General features: G+C 38.9%; 1 protein-coding gene across 3 annotated transcripts; it reads left to right on the top strand.

Moving 5' to 3' along the window:
• Positions 1 to 4,773: 4,773 nt before the first annotated feature.
• LOC124275008 lies at positions 4,774 to 20,071 on the top strand. 3 transcript variants are annotated; one of them, XM_046710447.1, is made up of 7 exons: positions 5,887 to 5,995; positions 15,192 to 15,867; positions 16,236 to 16,342; positions 16,880 to 17,017; positions 17,551 to 17,685; positions 18,259 to 18,420; positions 18,833 to 20,071. In XM_046710447.1, exons 3-7 carry the CDS (start codon positions 16,303 to 16,305, stop codon positions 19,243 to 19,245), a joined length of 888 nt encoding a protein of 295 aa, XP_046566403.1. In that variant the 5' UTR covers positions 5,887 to 5,995; positions 15,192 to 15,867; positions 16,236 to 16,302; the 3' UTR covers positions 19,246 to 20,071. The 3 variants fall into 3 exon arrangements, with proteins under 3 accessions (XP_046566401.1, XP_046566403.1, XP_046566402.1); XM_046710445.1 differs by lacking the exons at positions 15,192 to 15,867; positions 16,236 to 16,342 and having other exon boundaries at positions 4,774 to 5,995; XM_046710446.1 differs by lacking the exons at positions 5,887 to 5,995; positions 15,192 to 15,867 and having other exon boundaries at positions 16,167 to 16,342.
• The last annotated feature ends 2,959 nt before the right edge of the window (positions 20,072 to 23,030 follow it).

Raw genomic sequence — 23,030 nt, 5'->3', positions numbered from 1 at the left:
CGGGTAGATCAGAGCTAGTGGTGGTTCAAAGCAATCTTTCAGCAAATCGCTACATCAACCAAATCCTGCGACCTCACCTACTCCCACTTTTTAACCTCCAGAGGGCGCTGTTTCAACACGAGAACGCTCGACCCCACACAGCTCGTGTAACAGGGGTCCGTTCCTCAAAGCAGTCGTAGCGCTACGACTGTCGTAAGTCTATGTTAAAGTATGGGAGTTACAACAGTCGTAGCGCTACGATCGCTTTGAGGAACAGGGCCCAGGTGCCTATCTCGTCAATGCAAACGTCAGTTGTCCCTGCCATGACCTTCGAAATCGTCTGATCTGAACCCGATCGAGCATCGTCACCATCGTCCTCAGACACTTGCAGAACTTGCCAACGCGTTACAGGAGGAATGAAACCCGCGAAGATCCGGGTTAGAATTGATCTTCAGCAACCCATGCTTTTCGTATTTATATAAGTGGCGGCTTACGGGATTGGGTGGTGAGGCTCGCTGACTTGGTTGACAAATGTCATCGTATCCCAATCGCGTAGGTCGATGCACAAGCTGTTGATCACTGGATTGTCTGGTCCAGACGTTCAGATTTTCTGAGAACCGGTATATTGGGTAAAGAACATATATTAAGTTTCTGCATGTGATTATCTTTTTGTTTTAAATTAAAATCTACACATACTTTCATTCACAACAAATGTATTCCTTCGTTATTCAATAACAAACGACATACAGTAATGCAATAAATTGTATAAAAAGGAAAAAAGAATCCTTGACTATGCAACCTAATTTTGAGATTGCTGTTATCAGAACCATAACATATATGTTTAGGGACTTATAATGTAGAAAATAGGATTGACATGCACAATTAGTGTCACTCACTGTCAAACACTTAAGTCATATCGCAATACGTATCGCAATGAGTACCTGAATCGCAATATATTGCAATACAATTTATTTGACAATACAGAGCCCTAATTACCAAGTGCAAACTGGTTCTATCCCAGTATGACTACATCCCAACTTGACTACTGTAGAAATACACATCCTAATTTGGTACCCTATGCCGTAATGGAATAGCCCAATTAGTGACTACTTGGCTTATGATGTACATGGAGTAGCCGTATGTTTGTACTAGTAGTACGGAGTATTAGGAAATTAAGTGTCACCGCTTCTGAATTTTATTTAACTTTAAAACTATACTATAAAATACAGGAATGGAAATTTCCTGGCAGTGGAGACTGGATGTAGAGGAAACATCTCAACAGTTGGTGAATTCATCCGTACTGTTACGGGGATGCACAACCTCCAGCCAGAAGACGAGGCATCATTTCGACTAATGAGCAAGGCTGCTGAGTGAGTGAGTTTAGTTTTACGCCGCACTCAGCAATATTCCAGCTATATGGCGGCGGTCTGTAAATAATCGGGTCTGGACCAGACAATCCAGTGATCAACAGCATGAGCATCGATCTGCGCAATTGGGAACCGATGACATGTGTCAACCATATCAGCCAGCCTGACCACCCGATCCCGTTAGTCGCCTCTTACGACAAGCATGGGTTACTGAAGATCAATTCTAACCCGGACCTTGACGGGTCCAGGGCTGCTGAAGTTGGACTGATTTCTGTGCTATGTTTAGTGTACAAATACTTTCATATACAGATATTTATATACATGTATAATTAGGTTGCATATTTTAAGCATGGATGGTGCAAATAGAGTATGTATATGTTATTTTACTGTTGCATTTTACATCTTGTTTTTGAAAGAAGGAAGAAGATGATAAATAATCAGAAGAAACTATGCGTTCTTTTCCTTTTTGTGTTCAACACGTAATGCAAAACTACCATAGTCATTATGCCAAGACCCCTTTGCATCTAGGTTGTAGGAAAAAAGTCCTTCGTACAAAGGTATCAGTAAAAAAGTCCTTTTGTAGTAAAAACTGATTTAGTTATATCTATTTGACAAGACTGAATAAACAAACATGAAGATAGCACATATAATGACATATTAAATTTTGAAATTGTTGTTTGATCTTTTAAACGACCTAGGCAAATTTAGGACTTTTTGCCGGTACTTATAGAGGACGTTTTTACCTCCAGCCTCTAGGGCTGCTGCAAGGGTGTCCTCCCATTTGTGTTTTCAATAGATACTGAATTACTGAAAATGATTATCGTGAACTGGTGATATATTCTACTTGTTGAAGGCCTGCCATAATGGTGACCGGAAAGAGCAGTCAAAGGTTAATAAATACATTTGGATTAATTATAGCTGCAACAGTTATTGCTAGATTTTTCAAACACGTAAATCTGAGTAGGTAAATTAATTTCTCTTTCAAATGATCACGAAGTTACCTACACAAAGTGTTTATTTTTTAAAGCCATTTACCTGAGTAGGTTAATTACTTTATATTTTAGAGTTTCATTAAGTTACCTCCACAAGATTCAGTTAAATAGCTAATCCATAATTAGCTGGGGTTAATCCATTCTATCAGATAGGGGAGTAAGGTGTGTTTTCTTTGCTAATTACCTACTCCACTGTCTCACAACTGGGAGCCTCACAACTGGGAGTTCTCACAAATGGGAGTAGACCGCTGCAAGTGTCAGGGAAGGTGTGACAGCTAGTAATTAGAAATCACTCAACCATTCAAGGTGTGTATTAGAGGAGTAGTCAAAATGGGAAGACAACGTGCAAACTATTGCAGTAAATACCCTGGACCTGCTCGGCATGCTCCCTCGGCATCAGTGCTTCGTTTTGAGAGTCACGTCATGTTATCTTATTCACATATATCAGTAACTAAGCATACAATTTCTCTTGAACGCCGTTGGCTCGTCACGCCGAAGACCCGGGTTCGAATCCCCACATGGGCACAATGTGTTAAGCCCATTTCTGGTGTCCCCCGCCGTGATGTTGCTGGAATATTGCTAAAAGCGGCGTAAAACCAAACTCAGTCAGTCAGTCTCTTGAACGCGAGAGTTATTTGACTGGACAACTATTTCAAGCACCCAATAGGTCCCGCATGTTTTCCGTAACTGATAAACGGCGACAATCTAGATGAAGAAAAAAAAAGAAATTCCCGACATGGTGAGAATTGGCTTATCTTTTCATACCTTCGATTTCCTTTCTTGGGTTGTCGTCCACTTTATGAACTTAGATTCATCTGGGATAAGCAGTTGAAATCCGTTTATCGTCATAAAGTTCTTGTTTAGAGTGAGTAAGTGAGGTTTAGCAGTATGCTAGCAATATCACGGCGGGGGACACCACAAATGGGCTTCACACATTGTACCCATGTGGGTAATCGAAACCGGTCTTCGGCGTGACGAGCGAACACTTTAATCAATGGACTACCCCATCGCCCTCTTGTTACATGATGACGCTCATAAGGATAAGACTTAAGACTCAGTGACAGAAGATTAAAAGAGCGTCTGGTTTGTGATAAAGTGCATATCACTATAGTCTACAACATATCATACTTGCGTGATAATGTGTTTATAGATGCTGATTTGCCTTCTAACGCGGTCGCTGCAAAAGAAATCATTTCTTTCGTTTTATACCTGAAAAATATCTTGAAACAAAATATTTTTGTGTTGTAATACATATTGTGTTTCTGAGTCCCTGTTACATATAAAACCGTGGGCAGCCACCCAGGGTAGTGCTTGGCCAAATCATATAAAAAAGATAGGCATCTTTAAAGGGAACAAGCAAGATTACACCTGACTTGAAAAGGCAATTGTTATACGTAATATTTATGTTATTGAGGTTCATATTAAAGGTATGATGCTGGGGACTCAGATGTTTTAAATAACATGAACACTCACATAGACAGTGTTAGACACTCAGTCACAATCAGATTCACTCACATTCTGCATTAAACCATTAAAAGGTTAAACGTAGACGCCTCAAAACATAAATTTAAGCAATCAAGAATGGTTGTACTCATTAAATCAAGATCGCTGAACTTCTGAAATCGACATGTCTACATTAGCTAGTTCGTGGTACCACATCCACTTTGTATAGAACTTAGCTTGTTGACTTTTGCTATAAGCAATATTTCTTTGAAATACAATATTTGCTAATGTACCTAGAGAACGAATTTAGCGAAATATATAGGTCGCGTCGTCGTAGGGACCGTTCATAATTTATGGCTAGAGGGGTGATGATGATTTTTATGGAGAAGCATGTACAAATATGAATTAACCCCCTAATTTATGTACAAAGTAAGTGACAACCACCCCACCCCCTGCATGTCATTTATAAAATCAATGACACCTCTTCCCCATAATTCTTAAAATATATTTGCACAAATTTGCTGACACACCCACCCCACACCCACACGCCCTTAGAACAATATGGGTGACCCCCCTTTAAATCAGCAGCAACAACACACACACACGGACACCCCTTCCCTCTCACTTCTCTCTTTACCCCCCTCCCTTCCCTTCCACTTACCATAGAATGCATAATAACATTATCCATTTAATTTATGAGTTCTCCCTTTAGTTTCAGTTATTTAATTTAGTAGATACATCCTATCCGTTTTTGTTGTTTTGAGTGTGAAGCTGTTTATCATATTCCCGCACTCACGCTATTTAAAGAATAAGTTTATCGTCACGTGATTCAAAGACGCTCGGATATCCTCGATTGTATCGGAATAAACCGAGGAGTCCCGATTGGCCAAGAAATAATTATCATTGGCCATAATGAATCGCCACCTTCCTAACTAATCTATTCTAGCTCGCAGGATCGCGTTTTCGATAGCGGAATTTGTCGTAAACACCCGAGTATTCCCGACTGGGTCAGCTTATGAGAACATGGCCGCCTAAATGTGGGAAAGAATTTTCGTGAAATTTAGAAGACATTTTGGAAGTGCACACGCTAAAAAAGAAGAAAACACCGCGTGTTTACACAAGAAAAACGCACATCGAATCAAACGGAGGTAAATCGTTGCGCAGGTGCTTTGAACTGAAACAGATAACCGGCACCAAAACGAAAGCTTTTGTCCTCGGCGCGCACCTGCTCAGTGGCTATGGTGGGGTGATCTGAACATACCGGTGATGTGTTGACCTAACTTGCTCAAATACCGTTTCCAGTTTAACAGTTTCTACAAAAGGAAGTCAAAATGTTCATTGACACGCTTGAGTTTACGATCCCTGTGGATTTGTGTAATTTATACATGACTCTTCAACAACAAGGGACGAAATCACAACTTGATTTCCCTGCGTCTGTGAACTCGTACGGCACAACACAAGACGCCAATGTTCAAGTGGCTCTCCGAGCAAACAAAGTGACGTTCAAAGTGGATGGTGTGTCATCAAACGCGAGCATAATTTCCAAAAGTGAATGCAAAACGTTAAAACTGTCAGTGTTCGATGTAGACAGATCGTTAATGCCCCAGAAAAATACAAATAATTCAAGTGGCATGTCACCGGTTCTTCAGCCACAACCTGTGTTAAATGCATCAAAAAGATTACATGAACAATCTGTGTCATTACCACATCCACCTGCTAAAAGCAGTAGGACTTCTTTTTCTGAGTCCCCAAGACCCAGGTCTCCACTTCGTCGCTCACAACCTCAATCCAGTCCACGTCCATCTATTAACACACAATCAAAATCTCATCAAAATGACACTCCTGTGAATGTGAAACAAGAACCAGAAGATCCAGATTTAATAGAAATAGAACCAGACCCTGAACCTGACGACATTGTGCCAAAGAAAGAGACTCCATACATGCAAATAGATTATTCATCCGATGTACCTCATACGCAAACGTCCCAAGCAGCTTTAGATCGACTCTCTCATCCACAATCATCACATTCTCAGTCACCCGGTTCTTCATCATCGTCTTTCCATCAAAACGTTCCACATGCTCCAGATTACGCCGAACCCAGTACTAGTCAACATGTTCAAGGACAATATGGTGATCAAAGTGCAGATGAATTTTTAGTGTTTCAAGACGACAATGACTACGGCGATGATAACGAAGCAGATTACAGCAATGACGGTAATTATCAGTTTCTTTGTTCCATTTCTGCATAGAACTGCTGGCCAATTCAGTTATGAGTCTTCCATACACAAGACTTCACAGGCTTACACAATGTATACACTAAACTCCAGTGACCCCCAACAACAGTGTCATGTGTGTCCACCTTCCACAGATTAGGGTCAGGATAGATCCCAGACACCACTTTACGAATGAACAACCATCTCACAGTAGGGGTGAAACAGTACACTCTTACCACGGTACTGTACGTAATGCGGTACAAGGCCTTTGGTTCGGTCCGTTTCGGTTCGGTATGTGAGATATGATCATAATGCAGAAAATTGACAAGAGCCAAACCTTACATTGTTTAATAACATGCAAAAACAATAACCATAATCTTTGTTATTCTGAATAAACAAAACTTAGTTTCATGACAAGATAGAAGAATTAAACCTTGGAGCTCACAGATGCTGTGTGGCAAAATAGCAAGTAGCCAAGTATGGTTAGAAGTCACTAACGTCACATCAGCATTTACTGCAGTGAAGTGACCTCGTCCCAGAAAATGTTCATGCTTAAAAAAACAAAAACAAACAACAACACACAAATCAGATGTTGTCTAATGTGACTCCGTTGATGACATATCGTAGACAAATAAATTTAACAAATTAACATGACAGTTGTCTTAAGACAGTTACAGTCTGTGTGACTGATCATTGTCCTTGGTCTAAATCATCGTCTATCTCTCGTTTCAAACGGTTAAACATTTAGAGACTTGGGAAGTACTGCTACACAATCTTGGCACATTCCAGAAATTTGTTTTGTTCAGTTTTCAGATTCATTCAAAATATCTTTTAAAGTTCACTCAGAAATGTATTTTTCCTTTCTGAAACAAATATGTTTTAGCTTGAGAATGCTGATTTCTCTTTTATTGCTCGTTAAATTTTCATTGTTCTGATATAGGTTGTAATGAGATGGTAGCAACAACAAACAAACAAGAGACCTAAGAACTGTGACGGAAAAGCCACCAGATCCATACCCATAATTGCAGTCATCCCTCACCATAACCCCCGATGACCCCCCGAGTTATGAGACAAAATAATGTTATACATATCCCAGAATAAAGGCCAAGTAAACTTTATTTTCCAAATATATAACAGAACTGCTATTTCGTGTATTGTGCCCAGTCAAAACTATATGGTATCGTCGGAGGTAAAAAAACAAACTTTTTAAATGAATATAAATATGTACGAAAACTGAAAATACCGAATTTTTGGATTGCATTACGGTATACCGAACTGAAGGCAAAATACCATGGTACTACTAATACCGTGGTGTACCGTTTCACCCATATCTCACAGGGATTTACAGGGTGCGAATTCCTGTGTCCTATACGTATAAAAGACTCAGGAAAAGTCCAAAATTTATTTGTAAAACTTCCAATCAAGTGACAATAAGTTATCACTGAGTTTGCTACTAGCTGGGTTATGGTATTATTTGCAATTTAATTACTGTAACAATGTGATGATAATGATACAGAATACAATGACAGTATTAATAATAACATTTAAGTGTCTGGGACCCCCATTTTGTTGTCCAGGACCCCTGAAAACTAAGAGTATGAGTCCCAGGGACCCTCAAATACAGTACTCTATGTAAATCCCTGTCATCTCTACTCTCTAAAGAGGCATAGATGGCAGAAGTGTAAATTCATGGTGTTATTTGTATAGTTAATTGTGTTTCTAGGGCAAAACCAGAGTCTTTGGTTATTGATCTCTGCCCAAAACATTTGAGAAACATAATTTAATCCATTCTCCATGCATTTTTCAGTATCCTTCTATCTGGGACTTCAAACAATTTTGGAAACACTTTGAATTATATCTTTCTTGATATATATAAACGAGGGTAACTCCGCCCAGTAATGATATTGTTCGGCCTAAAACAAAAGCTTGTGGTTCCGATTTCCCGACCGACCCTAAATATTCCCGCCGAGCCTTACAATTTTACTCACCACATAATAAATTAAATTTATTTTCTGACACATGAGTAATGTAAAAATATTTTGCAAAAAAATATGTTAAAACCTACCTACCTACCTACCCTAGTTCTGAAATGTAGGAAATCGGAACCACAACATTTATTTTTTGGGCCTAATGATATGGTTAGTCACTTTGACCACTGATCACTGATTTTAGTGTCCATGGCTGTCAAATTTAGGCACACGCGTTATTATCAGGTGATTTATGCAATACTTTGAAACTTACCGTTGAAACCTAATAATATTGTTTCTTTGTGATTTACACTTCATAAAATCCTAGTTAAAAAATATGTAAAAATACATCTAAAAATGACAACCTGGATTAGGAAGCACTTAAGGCTTGGGGATAGACCGTAGGCAAGAAAATATGGACTCTTATTGAGAAATGTTCAGCATTTCCTGCAGATATTGGTAATAATATTGGCCTGTCTCATAAAGTACAAGATGAACAACCTTATACTACTGATCCGACTCAAGTGTGACTGTCTGTCCTAACATATTAACCTATTTTCCCACCAACCTTATAAATAATGAGAATCATTTCTTCTTCGCAGTCTATAAGGTGCAGCAGTTTGTTGTGCAGAGTTGCATCCCTTGGGTCCAATTTTTGATCATGTTTCTAATGTCTGCCCTATACTTCAGGGGTTGCAGTGGGGTAGCCTGATTGTTGAAGCACTCACTAGTCAAGCCAAAGACCTGGGTTCGATTCCTCACATGGGTACAATGTAGAAGCCCATTTCTGGTGTCCGTGCCATGATATTGCTGGAATATTGCTAAAAGACAGCGTAGAACTACACTCACTCACTCTTTCATTCACTTGAAGCCAGAGGTAACACCTCACCCTTGCTTTGTGGAAAACATGGTGCGTCACTTCAGGCTTCCCTCCCACAGCAAGCTGACATGCCATGATATGACAGGAATACTGTTGAATGGAGTTACAGCAACTTACTCCACCCACTTCCCAAGTTAAGCTTTAAAGTTGACAGACAAGCATCCATGTTACACACCCATGACTGGTTGGGCCAGCAGTTCAGTTCTGCACAGTGTTCGATCATGTCATCAGCTGAGAATTTTGCTCATCATTGTTTACGAACTGTTTGCCATTTTGTAATAATAACCATTGATAAATAATTGTTGTAGTGAAGAGTAGGAAAATTGCAGTTCAAGCCAAAGTAGAAACAGACTCACTTTCCAGTAGGAAGGAAGTTGTCCATAACATTTTGTAATTTGTAATATTTAGAGCATTCTTTCTAAGTATTCTTCATGTTCATGCAGCAATGTACAAAATCACTTAACATTATGCCATCTGGATTGGTTTACTTTGTGTAGTTGTAAATGGTAGAGACTTTGGTATAAAAAAATGGAAAATACCCTGAATTGTTTAATCGCTTGATGTGAGCTAGTTGTTTTGTCAAAGTAGAAACAGGCACATTGCAGTTTAAGCCAAAGTAGAAAAAGAAATATTGCAGTTTAAGCCAAAGTAGAAACAGACACATTGCAGTTTAAGCCAAAGTAGAAACAGGCACATTGCAGTTTAAGCCAAAGTAGAAACAGGCACATTGCAGTTTAAGCCAAAGTAGAAACAGGCACATTGCAGTTTAAGCCAAAGTAGAAACAGACACATTGCAGTTTAAGCCAAAGTAGACTAGTCAAGACTAGTGTGAGCTTTAGTTTACTAGTCTTCAGATTCTGCAGCCAGTCATGCTTGATTGAGAGAGATATGTGTCTACCATGTTTTCATTTTTGTGTAAGTTTCATTCAGTTCTGGTTTGTAGTCAAGTTGATGCATAGAGAACTCGCTCAGAATGATAGCCTTCAAACGTTACAGATCATTGAGAACCTCTATTTATAGACTTTATACTTGTTGGAAGCACAATTTGGTTGTCTAGGAATAACAGACTATTGTAAATTCTAACACTATTAATGTGTTGTTCAAGTTTCAAATAAGGACCATGTTGAAAATTAAGATTCACTTTAGGAAAGTTCAACTGTTTCATATGAAGTTCCGCTTGTCTGTGTGGTCAGTCTGCCACTAATCGGAAGTCTGTGTATGGTAGAATTCTGTTGTATGTAGTATGTATAGTAATCTCAGCCAAAAATAGTCAATATTAACTGGAAAGTTTTACTGAAAACCTAAGTTTGGGATAGTACATTTAAGTTTTGGCACAGACTACATTGTCTGAAAGAGATTCTGTGAAATTGTTGTTGAAAATTATTTATTTTCATTTCAATTTTTATGTTTCAACCTGGCCAAATTTGGTCTAGTGCATTTGTAATTATTCTGGAATAATGACTAGATAACAATGGCCGTCACATTCTCAGCATACTGGTGACACCATGATCAAGCACTGGTACAGAACTCAAATAGTGACATATGTGCACTTAAATAAAGCTAAGGCCATGATAGATAACGTAATAACAATAATAATCACCATAATTTGATACCAGTGAGAACAAAAGAAACTTGAATCTTTCGTCGAAGGGAGGTTTTATAACCTACAAATGAAAGAAAAACATTGGTGTTCATTCAGAAAATATATTATCTATCACATTTGATATTTGTTGTCATGGCCTGGCGAAATGTATAAATCAAAGATTATCTGATTTGATTATTTTGAGAAACTTTTTCCAAATTGGGTGGTTATTAATATATACACTGGTGTAGTTGTTCCAATGTTATCAAATCAGGAATCTTTGATTTAGTATTGTGTGTTTGTGTTATCCAGGAGTTCGTTGAACACCAAATCTGCATTTGGTTAAATATTTACATATGCTATATTTGGGATTACACTTTTTTGAATAAAGTGCAGATTTTAGTACCTTGGTTTAATTGAGTATCATCCAGTATATTTGAACCCACACTCTTAAGAGCCGGGCACCTAATCAGCAGCACACAAGGTCGGTGATCTAACCCACTCAGCCGATGCATCTTCCACTGGGTGGGTTAGATCATGTTTGTTTGCTGGCGATTAGGTGCCTGACTCTGATAGTGTGGGTTTGAATCCCGGATGGGACTCAACCTGACAAAAGTACTAAAATCTATGTTTTGTTGTTAAAGTGAAATTCCAAATATACCATGTGTTACATTTGACCACATTCTAAATGGCATTGTGTGTTCATGGTTAAATATTGTAAAGTAATGTTTCAATATAAACGCTTTTGGTAGAATCTGATCTTGTATCCTGGATTACGTCTTGTTTTGTTTCCAAGTTTGTGAATCCCATGTACTGACGTTACTTCAAGATAAATAATGTTCCCCTTTATAATAAGGTCATGGCTTTAACGACCGTTGTATTTACACAGTTGCTTATTAATTATGATTACTGAAGTGACAAGATCCATTATGGCTTTTTTGGGTGGGTAATATTTTATAGATGTTTTAAGCTTTAATCCATCTTGTCACTTGCCATGTTGACACACCCAGTGCCACAGTACAGCGATGATGGGGGCGTGGTTCCTGGCATCACAAGGTAAGTCCACACACTGGCTTCCTGACTCAACTGTGGCCTGGGGTAGGTCGTCCTCAAGCCTATCAATATTCAACATTAGTGTACCTACCTGATTGGTGAAATTTTACATATATCTCCAAGTTGTGAATGCTACCTTGTAGGCTGTGCTACAGCGACGTTCAGTTAGGGTTTATGACAGTGGCAATGGTGAAAAGAAATGGATGACAATATTATCATATTGAAGAAGCACGTCATGAAGTCTTCCAAGTGCTTCTAACTATCAGACTTGTCACTTTTTGGCACCATATATCGTGTCTGATATCTCGGCTGTATAAGTGTGTGATTGTATCCCCGTTATACCATACTGTCAGCCTCTGGTTTGTCAGCTCCTGGTCTGTCAGTTACTTGTACTGGTTGCCGCTTGTACTGGTTGATTTGAGCTGGAGACAATACATTTGTGTTATGGCTAAATGTCATATTTGCATTTCTGTTGTTATAATTTTACTTCTTGACAAGGGTCCATATGAAAACAAGTTTTGCTTTGAACTCCCTGGTGTTTTAATGGACAGTTGCAGTGTTCACGAAAGGTGTTTCACAGTAACAGGACATTGGGTCCTGTAAGTTTCAGATGTCTGTCTGACCCATTGAAAATTCACAGGACCATAGAATGAAACTAAACACACATTTTAGATTTAAAATTACTTGCAAACATAAGATCATGTGCAACAACTTCAGTCAAAGTCATTAAACATAAAGACACTGGGGCCGTGGGTTGTAGACTTCTATCGGACCGTATTCTGCCAGATTTGTCAGAGGGTCAGGCGCTATTAAGTGGAACACTGCAGTTGTCAGGGGTTACTTGCAAGGGTGCAACCCAATTTAGAAAGTGCAACCTAGTTATCAGTCTAACTTGCACGAGGTGCAAGTCAATTTTTGAGTTAGTAAACTTCTGATTAAAACATCTAAATAATTGCCTCTACATATTGCAATAAAAGCAGTGCAACTGGAATTGGTTGGTCAGCTAGGTTTTTATCTTTGGCTGCACCTCGTGCAAGTAGGTTAACATCTCTTAAATCGAGCCCTGGTTATAATATATCGATTTTCGACAGCTTGGTGTAATGAACATTTTGATAACTTTTACGTCAGAGCAAGTACTAATAGTAATACTGTGCCTCTATGACAAAACCATAATGGAACTTTCTTCATCGGTACTCTTTGAAGCACCTGGAGGAAGAATAATTGAATTATCAGGCATTACTTTTAAATACTAGCTTCTCGTTGGTTAACGAGCGGGCAGGTGTTTTAAAATAGGTGGCCTATGCAGAGATTAGATACAGATTTCATGAAGTTCTCAGATACAGTTCACATGATACATCCAACATAATAGCCTGAGATTGCTGGATGACTTGTAATGGTGCAAACCCAAATGTCTCCTTGTGTAGTTAAGTCTGTTGGCCTTGTCCAATGTAGTTCCAAGTCCATGATGTGCTGGTTGTACTGGCATGTAATCTGTTTTGATGGATGCTGATGCTAGTGGCTTTTGTGTTACCATTGCTTAATCACATATGTATTGGGGGGTCAAACACTTACTCACCTATGCAGGGAAACACATGAAAAAGTGCAATATTGATAGGTATGACAAGTACTCAGTTTGAAAAGTCAGGCTGATGTTTTCCCAGGTGTTAATTGCAACTTGAGGCAGGTGTGACACTCATGATGACTTGGGTCTTCTGCTGGTACAGGGGTCATGTCCCATTAGTCAGATGCCCATTAGTCCTACTCCCACTAGTCATGCAGCAAATGAGGGATTATTTAACCCATTCAACACCGCAGGCCGAATAATCGGCCACAACATTATAAGTCCCCAGACATCGGAGGCCGATTAATCGGCCAGGCAGTAGTCACGTCAAAATGAGATATTATTTTAGGAACCTACCTGACTTATGTTTCATATATTAAATCTATCACTTTGCACAATGCCTGAAAGCATCTATTACATTTCAATTGATCATATATTATTGGCAGAATTAAAATTATAAACTATTTTTCGCAATGTTATTGATAACGATTCTTGGACACATGCTTCGGCAGCGGGTCCACAATAAAATTGTTTTAAAGAGCAAAGTAGCGATGTTCCACCATAAATAAATTGAATAAACTAATGTCATCAGCATTCAAAAAAGTTGTCAAACGTACACATAAATTTCTATTTCCATCTTTTTGTCGATCATGTAATGTAAGTCAAGTCGCTGACAAGTGACATCTCGGCTTTCGCTGCCTCAGTCTTCACGCTCGGACACAGTGTTTAATGCGAAAATATGTGCATGAAGCATTTTTGTCACAGGTCATAACCTAGCACGATACATCCAAGAAGTTCCATAATTTACGTATAGGTAGTGATTTCTTGCTTAATATGTTCAAAATAGCATTATTTTACCCAAAACTTTCGTCTAAATATAAACTAAAAGGTGTTCGTTTATGAGGATGACATCCATTGCTGTAATATGATTTGCTGCCTTGGGTCATGTGCCTGATTTTGACCAGTCACGGTTCTTATAGCAGACTGGCGAAAAAGCGTCATTAGAAACCAATCTTTATCCAATAAAATCGCTTCTTACAACTGTGAAAATACTCTTGGCAAGGGAACAGTGATATTGTTGATGTTCAGAGCTTTCGGAACCATACCCACCATCAAACGAATCGCCTCACATGTTATTCATACGAAACTTCGAAAACGGAGGTATTTTCCGCTGTTGTGTCATGTTACCGAGCGGAAAGCTACTGATATCGGGATATAGGCTACCATACATATTATTTAAGAAATCTATTTATAATAATTTTCCGATTACGTAAAAATGAAAATATAAAAGAAAAGGTGAGGGGATATTATTGACATGTTACAAATGGAAAAATCGCCATAGTTTTTGCTTCTTTCGTGGTTTATCTAGACATTATAAGTGTAAGCTTGCATTTTCATTCAAAATAAATTTATTTAAGTTGTAGTTGTATTATTTGAATAATATGATATAAATAAATTTCATATTTATCAACAGTAGGATTAGATCTTTCAAATGGTGTATGATATGTAGTAGCAATAACGTTTTACAAGTTCATGTGATATTTTCCTTGATAAACATAGGCTTCATCTATGACCTTAGAGTCACTGGGAACTCAGTGTCTTGGCAGTAAAAGCTTCTGGTTGACTTGTGTTGAAAGAGTTAAAACAACAACAGACATATTCCCTTTGTGCAAAATGGACTACGTCTCCATTCAAAGTCTCTGTACATCCTCTGATATTAATATCATCAACAACTCAGTGAAATATTTGAAATAAGTTTATTCTGCGAAACATTGTTAGCGTACACGTTTCTTCGATCCATACTATGTACACATTTGGTAACTCAATAACTATATTATGTACTATTTTGTACTGTAGGTCGTATGGCCTCATATGCAAAAATGGACTAGCCCGCTAATTTGAGAGCTTGAGGTTAGTTTAATCTCTAACACTGAGAATGCCACAGTCTTTGGTAATGAAAACATATAAATGAATGTTATTAAAGTAAATTACATTGAAGTTATATGAACATAATACACCACAACCGTTGATAATCAAACATTTAAATCAATGTTAAACTCTACTGAGTTTGATTGAATTTTACTCAATCTCGTAAAAAACCCATAACAGTTCCATGTTATAGACTCTAGCATATCACTCTTGTTGTCATGGCAGGATTGACTGAAGTGGAATACGTCACCTCTAGGCGAGGTTCACAACAGGTACTCTTTCGAGGTCACCTTCACAACAGGAACTCTACAAAGAAGCACTGTGTCCACTGGAGGTGTGTTGTGAAGACTTGCCGGGGTAGAATTACAACAGTTGGAAACCATGTCAGGAACTCCACTTCTCACAACCATGACCCACAAGAACCTGACACGGTGAGATTTATCAGCAAGATGAGGAAGAAGGCCAGAGAAGAGATTACCCCAATACCAACCCTGTATCAGGAAGCAGTTGCCCAAGAACATCCTGACGTGGTTCCTCATCTACCATCCTATGCAAGCCTTAGCAGTGCCCTCTACCGACATAGGAAACACCATACCAGCACTCCCCCAGATAAGAGTTGATGTGGAATTTGAGGGAAAGTGCAGATGAAGTGTAACTTATGATATGTGGCAAAACTTGCAGTAGAACTTCTTGTAATTGTGAAGACTTGACGTGCAACGTCTGTTCTGTGACACACCGTGTCAGAATCTTCAGTGTACAGAATGTGTCCTTATTTCTTTCAGCTTTGTTTTCAGAACTTTTGTCATTACCTATAAACTAGTGTTACTGTTTGCCTGGATTATTTTGTGAAAGATATTGGGAAGTAACTGAAGTAACATACGGACAAATTTGAAGTGAAGTGGTGGTGGTGGTGGAATTGGGTTTAACGTCGTGCTTGAGAATATTTCGCTCATATGACGACGTGCATGCGTGTGTATGTGTATGTGCGGCTGCTTGTACTAGCCGAGACTGAAGCTGGTTTTATAGTGCTAGCCCACTGAGATACCATGCCGCAGTGAAGCATGAATACCCCACTCAGACACATTATACTGACTCCGAGCCGACCAGTCCTTGTTGTACCCATTAATGCCGAGCGCCAGGCAGGGACCAACCCTTACCATATTTTAACGTCTTTTGGTATGACGCGGTCGGGGATCGAACCCGCGACCTTCCGCACTCTGGGCGGACGCTCTAACCACTACACCACGGAGGCGGTCTTGAAGTGAAGTGCTGTTAATAGCTGTGCGAGCCTCACCGCACTAAGACCCTCAGTCTTGACTTAAAGCAGAAGCGATGGATGCTGTCTCTTGCATCGGCCAGAGCATTTAGATGTTTGGGTAAGCCTGTGCATTTGTTGACCATGGCCGTGACGCTAGCGTTACTTTTCGATCGTTGTTTAAGTATGGGTGTTACTACTACCAGCATTCAAGCTCATATAACAGAATTATCTGCTTCTGATACTGTCTGGATATTCATTATGGCTTCAGGCAATGTTGATAACTATTTATAAAGTTTTCCTGTAGAAAGAGTTCTTCTTGGGTATTGATCCAGTCAGTAATCTGTACCATTGATCTTGCGCCTGTGTTACTAAGTAGTAGTTAACTCCAAGTTACGCCAGCATGGTAGAGATGGTAGAATTTATCGCTGTTGTCTCTGTTGTTTGCTCTGACAAAATGAAGAATTTGATTCAGCAATATTTGAATTGAACATAGCAGATACACAAATACTTTCTAACAAAGAAAGAACTTTTTCAGATGAAGGACTAGCGTAAGAAATAATATTCTTATGTAAACTTAAAGTTAATTTTATGTTGTCACAGTGTACCAAATAGATTTAAGTCACCAATCTGAAACTTTACATTGAATTATTAACAGATTTTAACGAGGAAGGAAGTGTTGCCGTGCCAACAGAGGATCAGTGCTTTGCCACAGATGCTTCAAATACGAAGGCCTCAAGGGAACGCCATGAGGAGGTCAACTCTGATGAAATGGCTGTCAATTACAACATTTTAGGTAATAATTCCAATAAATGGGAGATGAATATAAATTATATTATAAATATATGGGGTTATATCCCCAAGTTCAGGGCCAAAGTTATCAAAATTGCTTTTTAATTTTTACAATTAAATTAGAAATTATTTTATCATGGCATGTATGTCTTCTGTTTGCATTCATTGTGAACATTTTGTTTTTGATACATCTCTTTGGCCACAACATCCTGAAGGATTATAGTCAGCGTTGTAGTTATGGCTGCCATGGCGGCCATATTGAAAATGTCATGTTTTTTCCTTTTTCACTTGATTTTACAAGCAAATATTTTGAAGCGTTCTTTTGAACATTATGAAGTAACATTTCTATTGCCATGAAAATGTTTCTGTTAATCTTTCTATCAGTGGAAAAGAAATATTTCAATTTGTAATCAGGTTTGGCTTTGATTCAAGTAAACAAATTTTAATCAGAAGTAAATCTGTGAATATCTTGGTTGTCATTGCCATGATCACAATGTACCCTAAACCAGCTGTAGACATGTTTATGTATATCAACAGATGTGAAACAGGAAGCGAGTGTTTCCATGGAAACTGAAGACGAATACATTGTCTCAGATCCAAACGCATCTACATCAAGGAGTCTAAATGATGAGGACAGCTGTGATGAAATGGGGGTCTATACTGATATTTTAGGTAAAGATGAGTGAATGGCGAGATAAATTCATCATATTAATTTTTATTATGTGCAGATATGAATTTCAGATGTCATTCAAGTACACAGTAATGTAATGTTTGAGTATAGAGTAGCTGAATTATTGTAACAGATGATTCTGTAATTATATAAGTCGATCAATGTTGTAATTTGCAATGGGGTAGTGGTTAATGTGTTCTGTCATTATGTTGATGGCTCGAGTTCGATTCCCAATATGGGTACAATGTAAGTCCATATTTTGTCTCTTATGCAGTGATGCTGCTGGAATATTGCTAAAAGTAGAGTTAACCCATTTTCTAAATTTGAAATGTCTGTCAACATTATGTTGGCTGGGTTCATCATGTTAGTTTCAATCATTTAATATATTTAATGTTAAACTGTTCTGACTGAAGTTATCCATCTTGCTAATTCAGTAATCATGACAGTAGAAAGTAGACGTCAGACTCTTGAATTCTTTTTCAAAGGTTTTCAAAACTTGTGCGGAACAATTCATATCTATTTTCCCTGAAAGCCTTTTGGCTGTATTATAAACATGGGAATTATATCCTCTACAGATGACAAGGATGGGATTGTCCCGGCAGAGAGCCCCACACATAGGTCTACGTCTACAGGGCGTTTCGCTACAGTGGAGGAGTCGGAACTAGATTCCATCTTACTGGATGGGCGAGCCAAGAGCACCCAGCGAACTACGCTATGGGGAGTTAATATATTTAGACGTGAGAAGAATTAACTGTTTCATTTTATTTCTATTTAAAGTACAATGCAAGGCTCTTAGTAAATCAGGACTAGAAAATGTTTTTTCTCACGGGTCAGAAAGTTCAATCCACTGAAGAGTTAGCTAATGGCAGGAGTGTCAGTACACATGGAATGAAAACTTGTTTTTGTTGAATTTTACTTGCCTTGGACGAATAAAATCAATGAACTTTGAACCCAGTATGTTGTAAAAATGGTCATAAAGGGTGCATGTCCTTTGGAAGCAATAAAGGAATTTTGTAAATTGTTATTTTAAGAACATGAGATTATATAGACTTGTATAAATTTCCTTACTTTGGACTTTATCTGTACAATTAAAATTTCCCGAAACAATTACTCTCAGGCATACCTGACTAGACGTTCCTTTCTATTCAGAATGGCTGACGCAACATGACAAATCTACAGAATTCGAGGAACTTCCAACGGAAGAATTAAGCGCTCACTTGAGACGGTTTTATGCCGAGGTTCGCACTGAAGATGGTCAATATTATTCAAGGTCGTCCTATATCGGCCTGAGAGCGGCCATTCACCGGCGCCTTCGCTCACCTCCGTATGAAAGAAACATAAATATTCTGCAAGATAAGGAATTCCACAATGCTAACAAGGTGTTCATGGGTGTGTTGGGAAATATTAAGAAGCTTGGACTGGACAGTGTTGCACACTATGAAGCAATATCTCCGGAGGATTTGAAAAGAATCCGAGATTCTCAGTCCACAGATTCTCCGATAAACCTCCAGCGAAAAGTGTGGTTTGATATAACGTTAGGTTTTGGAAGACGGGGGGAGTGAGAATCAGAGGGATTTGACTGTTCATTCCTTTTCTATTGAAAGAGATGATGATGGTGTGGAGTATTTAGCACTCAGAAACACAGAGGGTACTAAGGGTCCATCTGAGAAAGTGCAGGGGATACCTCGTATTTACGCAACAAGTTCCCGATCATGTCCCGTATCGGCGTTCAGAAAGTACTGTTCCAAACTGAACCCACAGAACTCGGCCTTCTTCCAGCAGCCACGGAAACACGCACAGCAACTAGAGAGTGTGTGGTATACGCTGAAAGCCGTTGGCCACAACACGCTCTCGCAGATGATGAAAGGAATATCTACTGAATACAAACTCAGCAAGATCTACACAAACCATTGTGTGCGGGCCACCACATCGGCGCTTCTCTCCCATGCTGGAGTCGACTCGCGGGTTATAGAAACTATGACTGGTCAGAGGAACCAACCAACTTTCTATGTGTACAATACTGACTCTTTGTTAAACCAGAAGGGACATTACTCAGTAAAAGTGCGTGGATCAAGCAGCAGTGATCAGAGATGAGGCTCTCATTGTGAAAACAATTGTTAATAATCCAGTATTATTTGAAATCACTTGTGAAGTAGACATTTACAGAAGAGTATTTCTGTTTTGGCAAATGGTATTAGGTTTCAAAATGTGTACTTGGTTATGGTAAGCTTGGCTAAGTATAGCTTATTGTGAATCTAGCTTCATACAAGACAATGCCGATGTGACGTTAAATATTAACTCACTCACTCATACAAGACTATTAATGTTGTGCTCTCTGGATGAGTGTATCGGGTGTTGTTGCAATAAACACATGAATGAAGCCTTTAATATGTCTAATTTAGTAGTGATCTTAGTCAAAGCTTTGGTATATTACATACTTTGTATTCATTCATTCTTACAGTTGACATCACATACATTACACGAAGGAGATACACTTTGATCTGATCGTTGTTTTTCTTTGTCGGATAGTCGTACTGCGACTTTAGGTTGTCAGACAAGCTCGGGAGGAGTTACTGCTATCCAGTGGTTGTTGAGTTTTGCAGCTATTTTATATGATGATCCCTTGCAGACACATGTGCTAAATCCAACTTGACCAGTTTATTTTAGTTTTGTGGTGTATGAATATATCTAGATATGATTTCTTCATTTCGGAAGCTGGCATAATTATATTAGGCCACATCCAACAGACATGCCTCCAACACCCAATGTTTTGTTTATTGACAAACATGGCAGTACAAATACTGATGCCCAGTGATTTCTGTGCTTCAGTGTCAACCAGCACAGTAAAAAGAAACCATGATGCAACAGTCATGCTACAACTCACAAAGTTTTGTTTACTCAGCCCCATTTTCACAGACGTGGCTCTACAAATATTGACCATGCCCATTGTTAGCTGTTTTCATTGACGTCTGCTTCATTGTCAACCAGCATAGTAAAGTAAAACCATCATCTTTAAAGATCATATCTGACACTGGTCTGTGTACACAGGTCTGATTTCAGTGACATTTCCCATTATCAAGTTTGTTCAAGATCCTTGTCAACCACATCAGTAAAGTTGGGTCAGACAGACTATTCAATCGAATCTGATTTCAGTGACGTAGCGTTTGTCCATTACCAATATTGTTCAAGATCCTTGTCAACATCAGACACATGTGTGACCATCACTCATTGGTTTGTTTAGTCAAATCTGATTTCAGTGACGTAGCGTTTGTCCATTACCAGGGTTGTTCAAGATCCTTGCCAACATCAGACACATGTGCGACCATCACTCATTGGTTTGTTTAGTCAAATCTGATTTCAGTGACGTAGCGTTTGTCCATTACCAGTGTTGTTCAAGATCCTTGTCAACATCAGACACATGTGCGACCATCACTCACTGGTTTGTTTAGTTAGGACTATTTTAACTGACACAGACGTACAGTTGCTCATAAACCCACTTGCCCAATTCTTGTTGTGTTCACAGACGTCTGCTGCTTAAGGCTCAGCTGCTGGTATAGACTAAGGCCTCCTTTTTTGTTATTTTCAGGTTCCAATAAAAAGGGAACTTCTGCTACCGATCAGTTACATCTTGGACCAGACGGACAAATACTTGCTGCTTTGAAAGTTAATTTTGGTGAATACCTTCCAGGCCCCAGGAGAACATTTGCTTGTGATCAGTGTCCCAAAGTATTTGCTCGCATGCATGGTCTGCGATATCATAAGAGAGCTATCCACGAGAAGATCACTGTCAGGTGTCTTTGTGGAAGGGTTTACAACCATCAACGCACCCTAAGTCATCACCAGAAGTCATGCTTTCCTTATCAGATTCACAGACATTCTGTGTGACGTTTGTCGTGGACGTAAATATGGGGATTCGAGGCTTGAAGTGTTTCCTGGCAACCTGTGCAGGTTGTTTGAGGTGATGGATTTGGTGTTCTGGCATACTGACGTTATGGTTTTGATTCAGAAGAGGAGCATTCCAATTCTTTAAAACCAATTATATCATTGGAAGATGCTGGGGTTGTCAGATGATCAATGCACTATTTTGTCTTAAAAAAGAGATTGATTCCCCATGTGTCAAAATGTGTGAAGCCCAATCTTAGGATCTTTCCCCACTTGCTGAAATATTGTTGAAAGCTGAGTAAAATCTCATTGACTCATTCATGTCAGTGGACATCGCCAAAATATGCAATCATTGTGTAGAAATGGATTGTGACATCAATGGAAGGTACTTTGACACTTTATTCAGTTACAGACTGTGAGCTATTGCCAAATATTGCAACACTGTCAGGATTCAAGGAACATTTTTCCAGCAACAGATGCTTGTTTTAAGAGATGACTAAATGGATCGGGTACTGATGTTCAGTAACCTTGGGGTTCAAGGTTAGAATGTCTTTCCAGCAACAGATGCTTGTTTTAAGAGGTGACTAAATCGAACGGGTACTGATGTTCAGTGACCTTGGGATTCAAGGTTAGAACATCTTTCCAGCAACAGATGCTTGTTTTAAGAGGTGACTAAATCGAACGGGTACTGATGTTCAGTGACCTTGGGGTTCAAGGTTAGAACATCTTTCCAGCAACAGAAGCTTGTTTTGAGTTCGAGATCATTGTCACACCTCGACAGCTTGGATCATTGCTTATACTAACCATCACCTGTTCTGGTAATGACTTGAATAATTACAGGCCATCCGGTTGTTCTTGTTGAAAATGTGTATAGTGGTCAGTCTTGTAGTGAGATATACCTGCAAGACTCTTGGATGTTTGTTCTCCATGTTTGTTTCTGAAATCCACATATCACTGTTTGTACATTGACGTATGTCACCTTCACATGCTTGCTTGTCAGTAGAACATAGGAAAAGTTTGCCATGATGGGTTGTGATGAGGCTGTTTACAAGCAGAGCTAGAAGTCACATAAATTGATTCTGCACATAGGAATAGTGTCTTATTCCTAAATGATTTAAGTGGACGTGTCCATGTTTGGATAGTGGAGTCTAAAGCAATTTATACCATAACCTAGATGCTTTTTATCATGATAGTGTAATCGCTGCAGTTAGTCCATCTGGTATTTGGTCTTGCCATGTGATAAATATGCAAATGAGGTCATGTATATGAATGCGGATGGAACCATTTTGCCTAATGTTACCAAAAATTATGCGAAAAAAACTAATGATTTAAACATGTGACAAAATAGGTGCCTAGGTGCCTGAGGCTCGAAAAAAGAATTTATTTGCCAATGATACGATATCTATGCTAGGAAAGCGCTGTCTACTGCTAATATCTATGTGCCTTATGAGGTTAAATGTACTGT

The sequence above is a fragment of the Haliotis rubra genome, unplaced genomic scaffold, assembly GCF_003918875.1.
Source record: "Haliotis rubra isolate DU_JTF1 unplaced genomic scaffold, ASM391887v1 Scf197, whole genome shotgun sequence".
NCBI classification, from domain to species: domain Eukaryota; kingdom Metazoa; phylum Mollusca; class Gastropoda; order Lepetellida; family Haliotidae; genus Haliotis; species Haliotis rubra.
This window is presented reverse-complemented; position numbering and strand designations above follow the sequence as displayed.

Bases quoted from the DNA above. Each gene is read 5' to 3' on its own strand.
- LOC124275008 (XM_046710445.1), top strand. From the start codon at position 5,113: ATGTTCATTGACACGCTTGAGTTTACGATCCCTGTGGATTTGTGTAAT. The intron at 17,018-17,550 runs GTAATAATTCCA...GTATATCAACAG, and splicing joins TGTCAATTACAACATTTTAG to ATGTGAAACAGGAAGCGAGT. The intron at 17,686-18,258 runs GTAAAGATGAGT...TATCCTCTACAG, and splicing joins GGTCTATACTGATATTTTAG to ATGACAAGGATGGGATTGTC.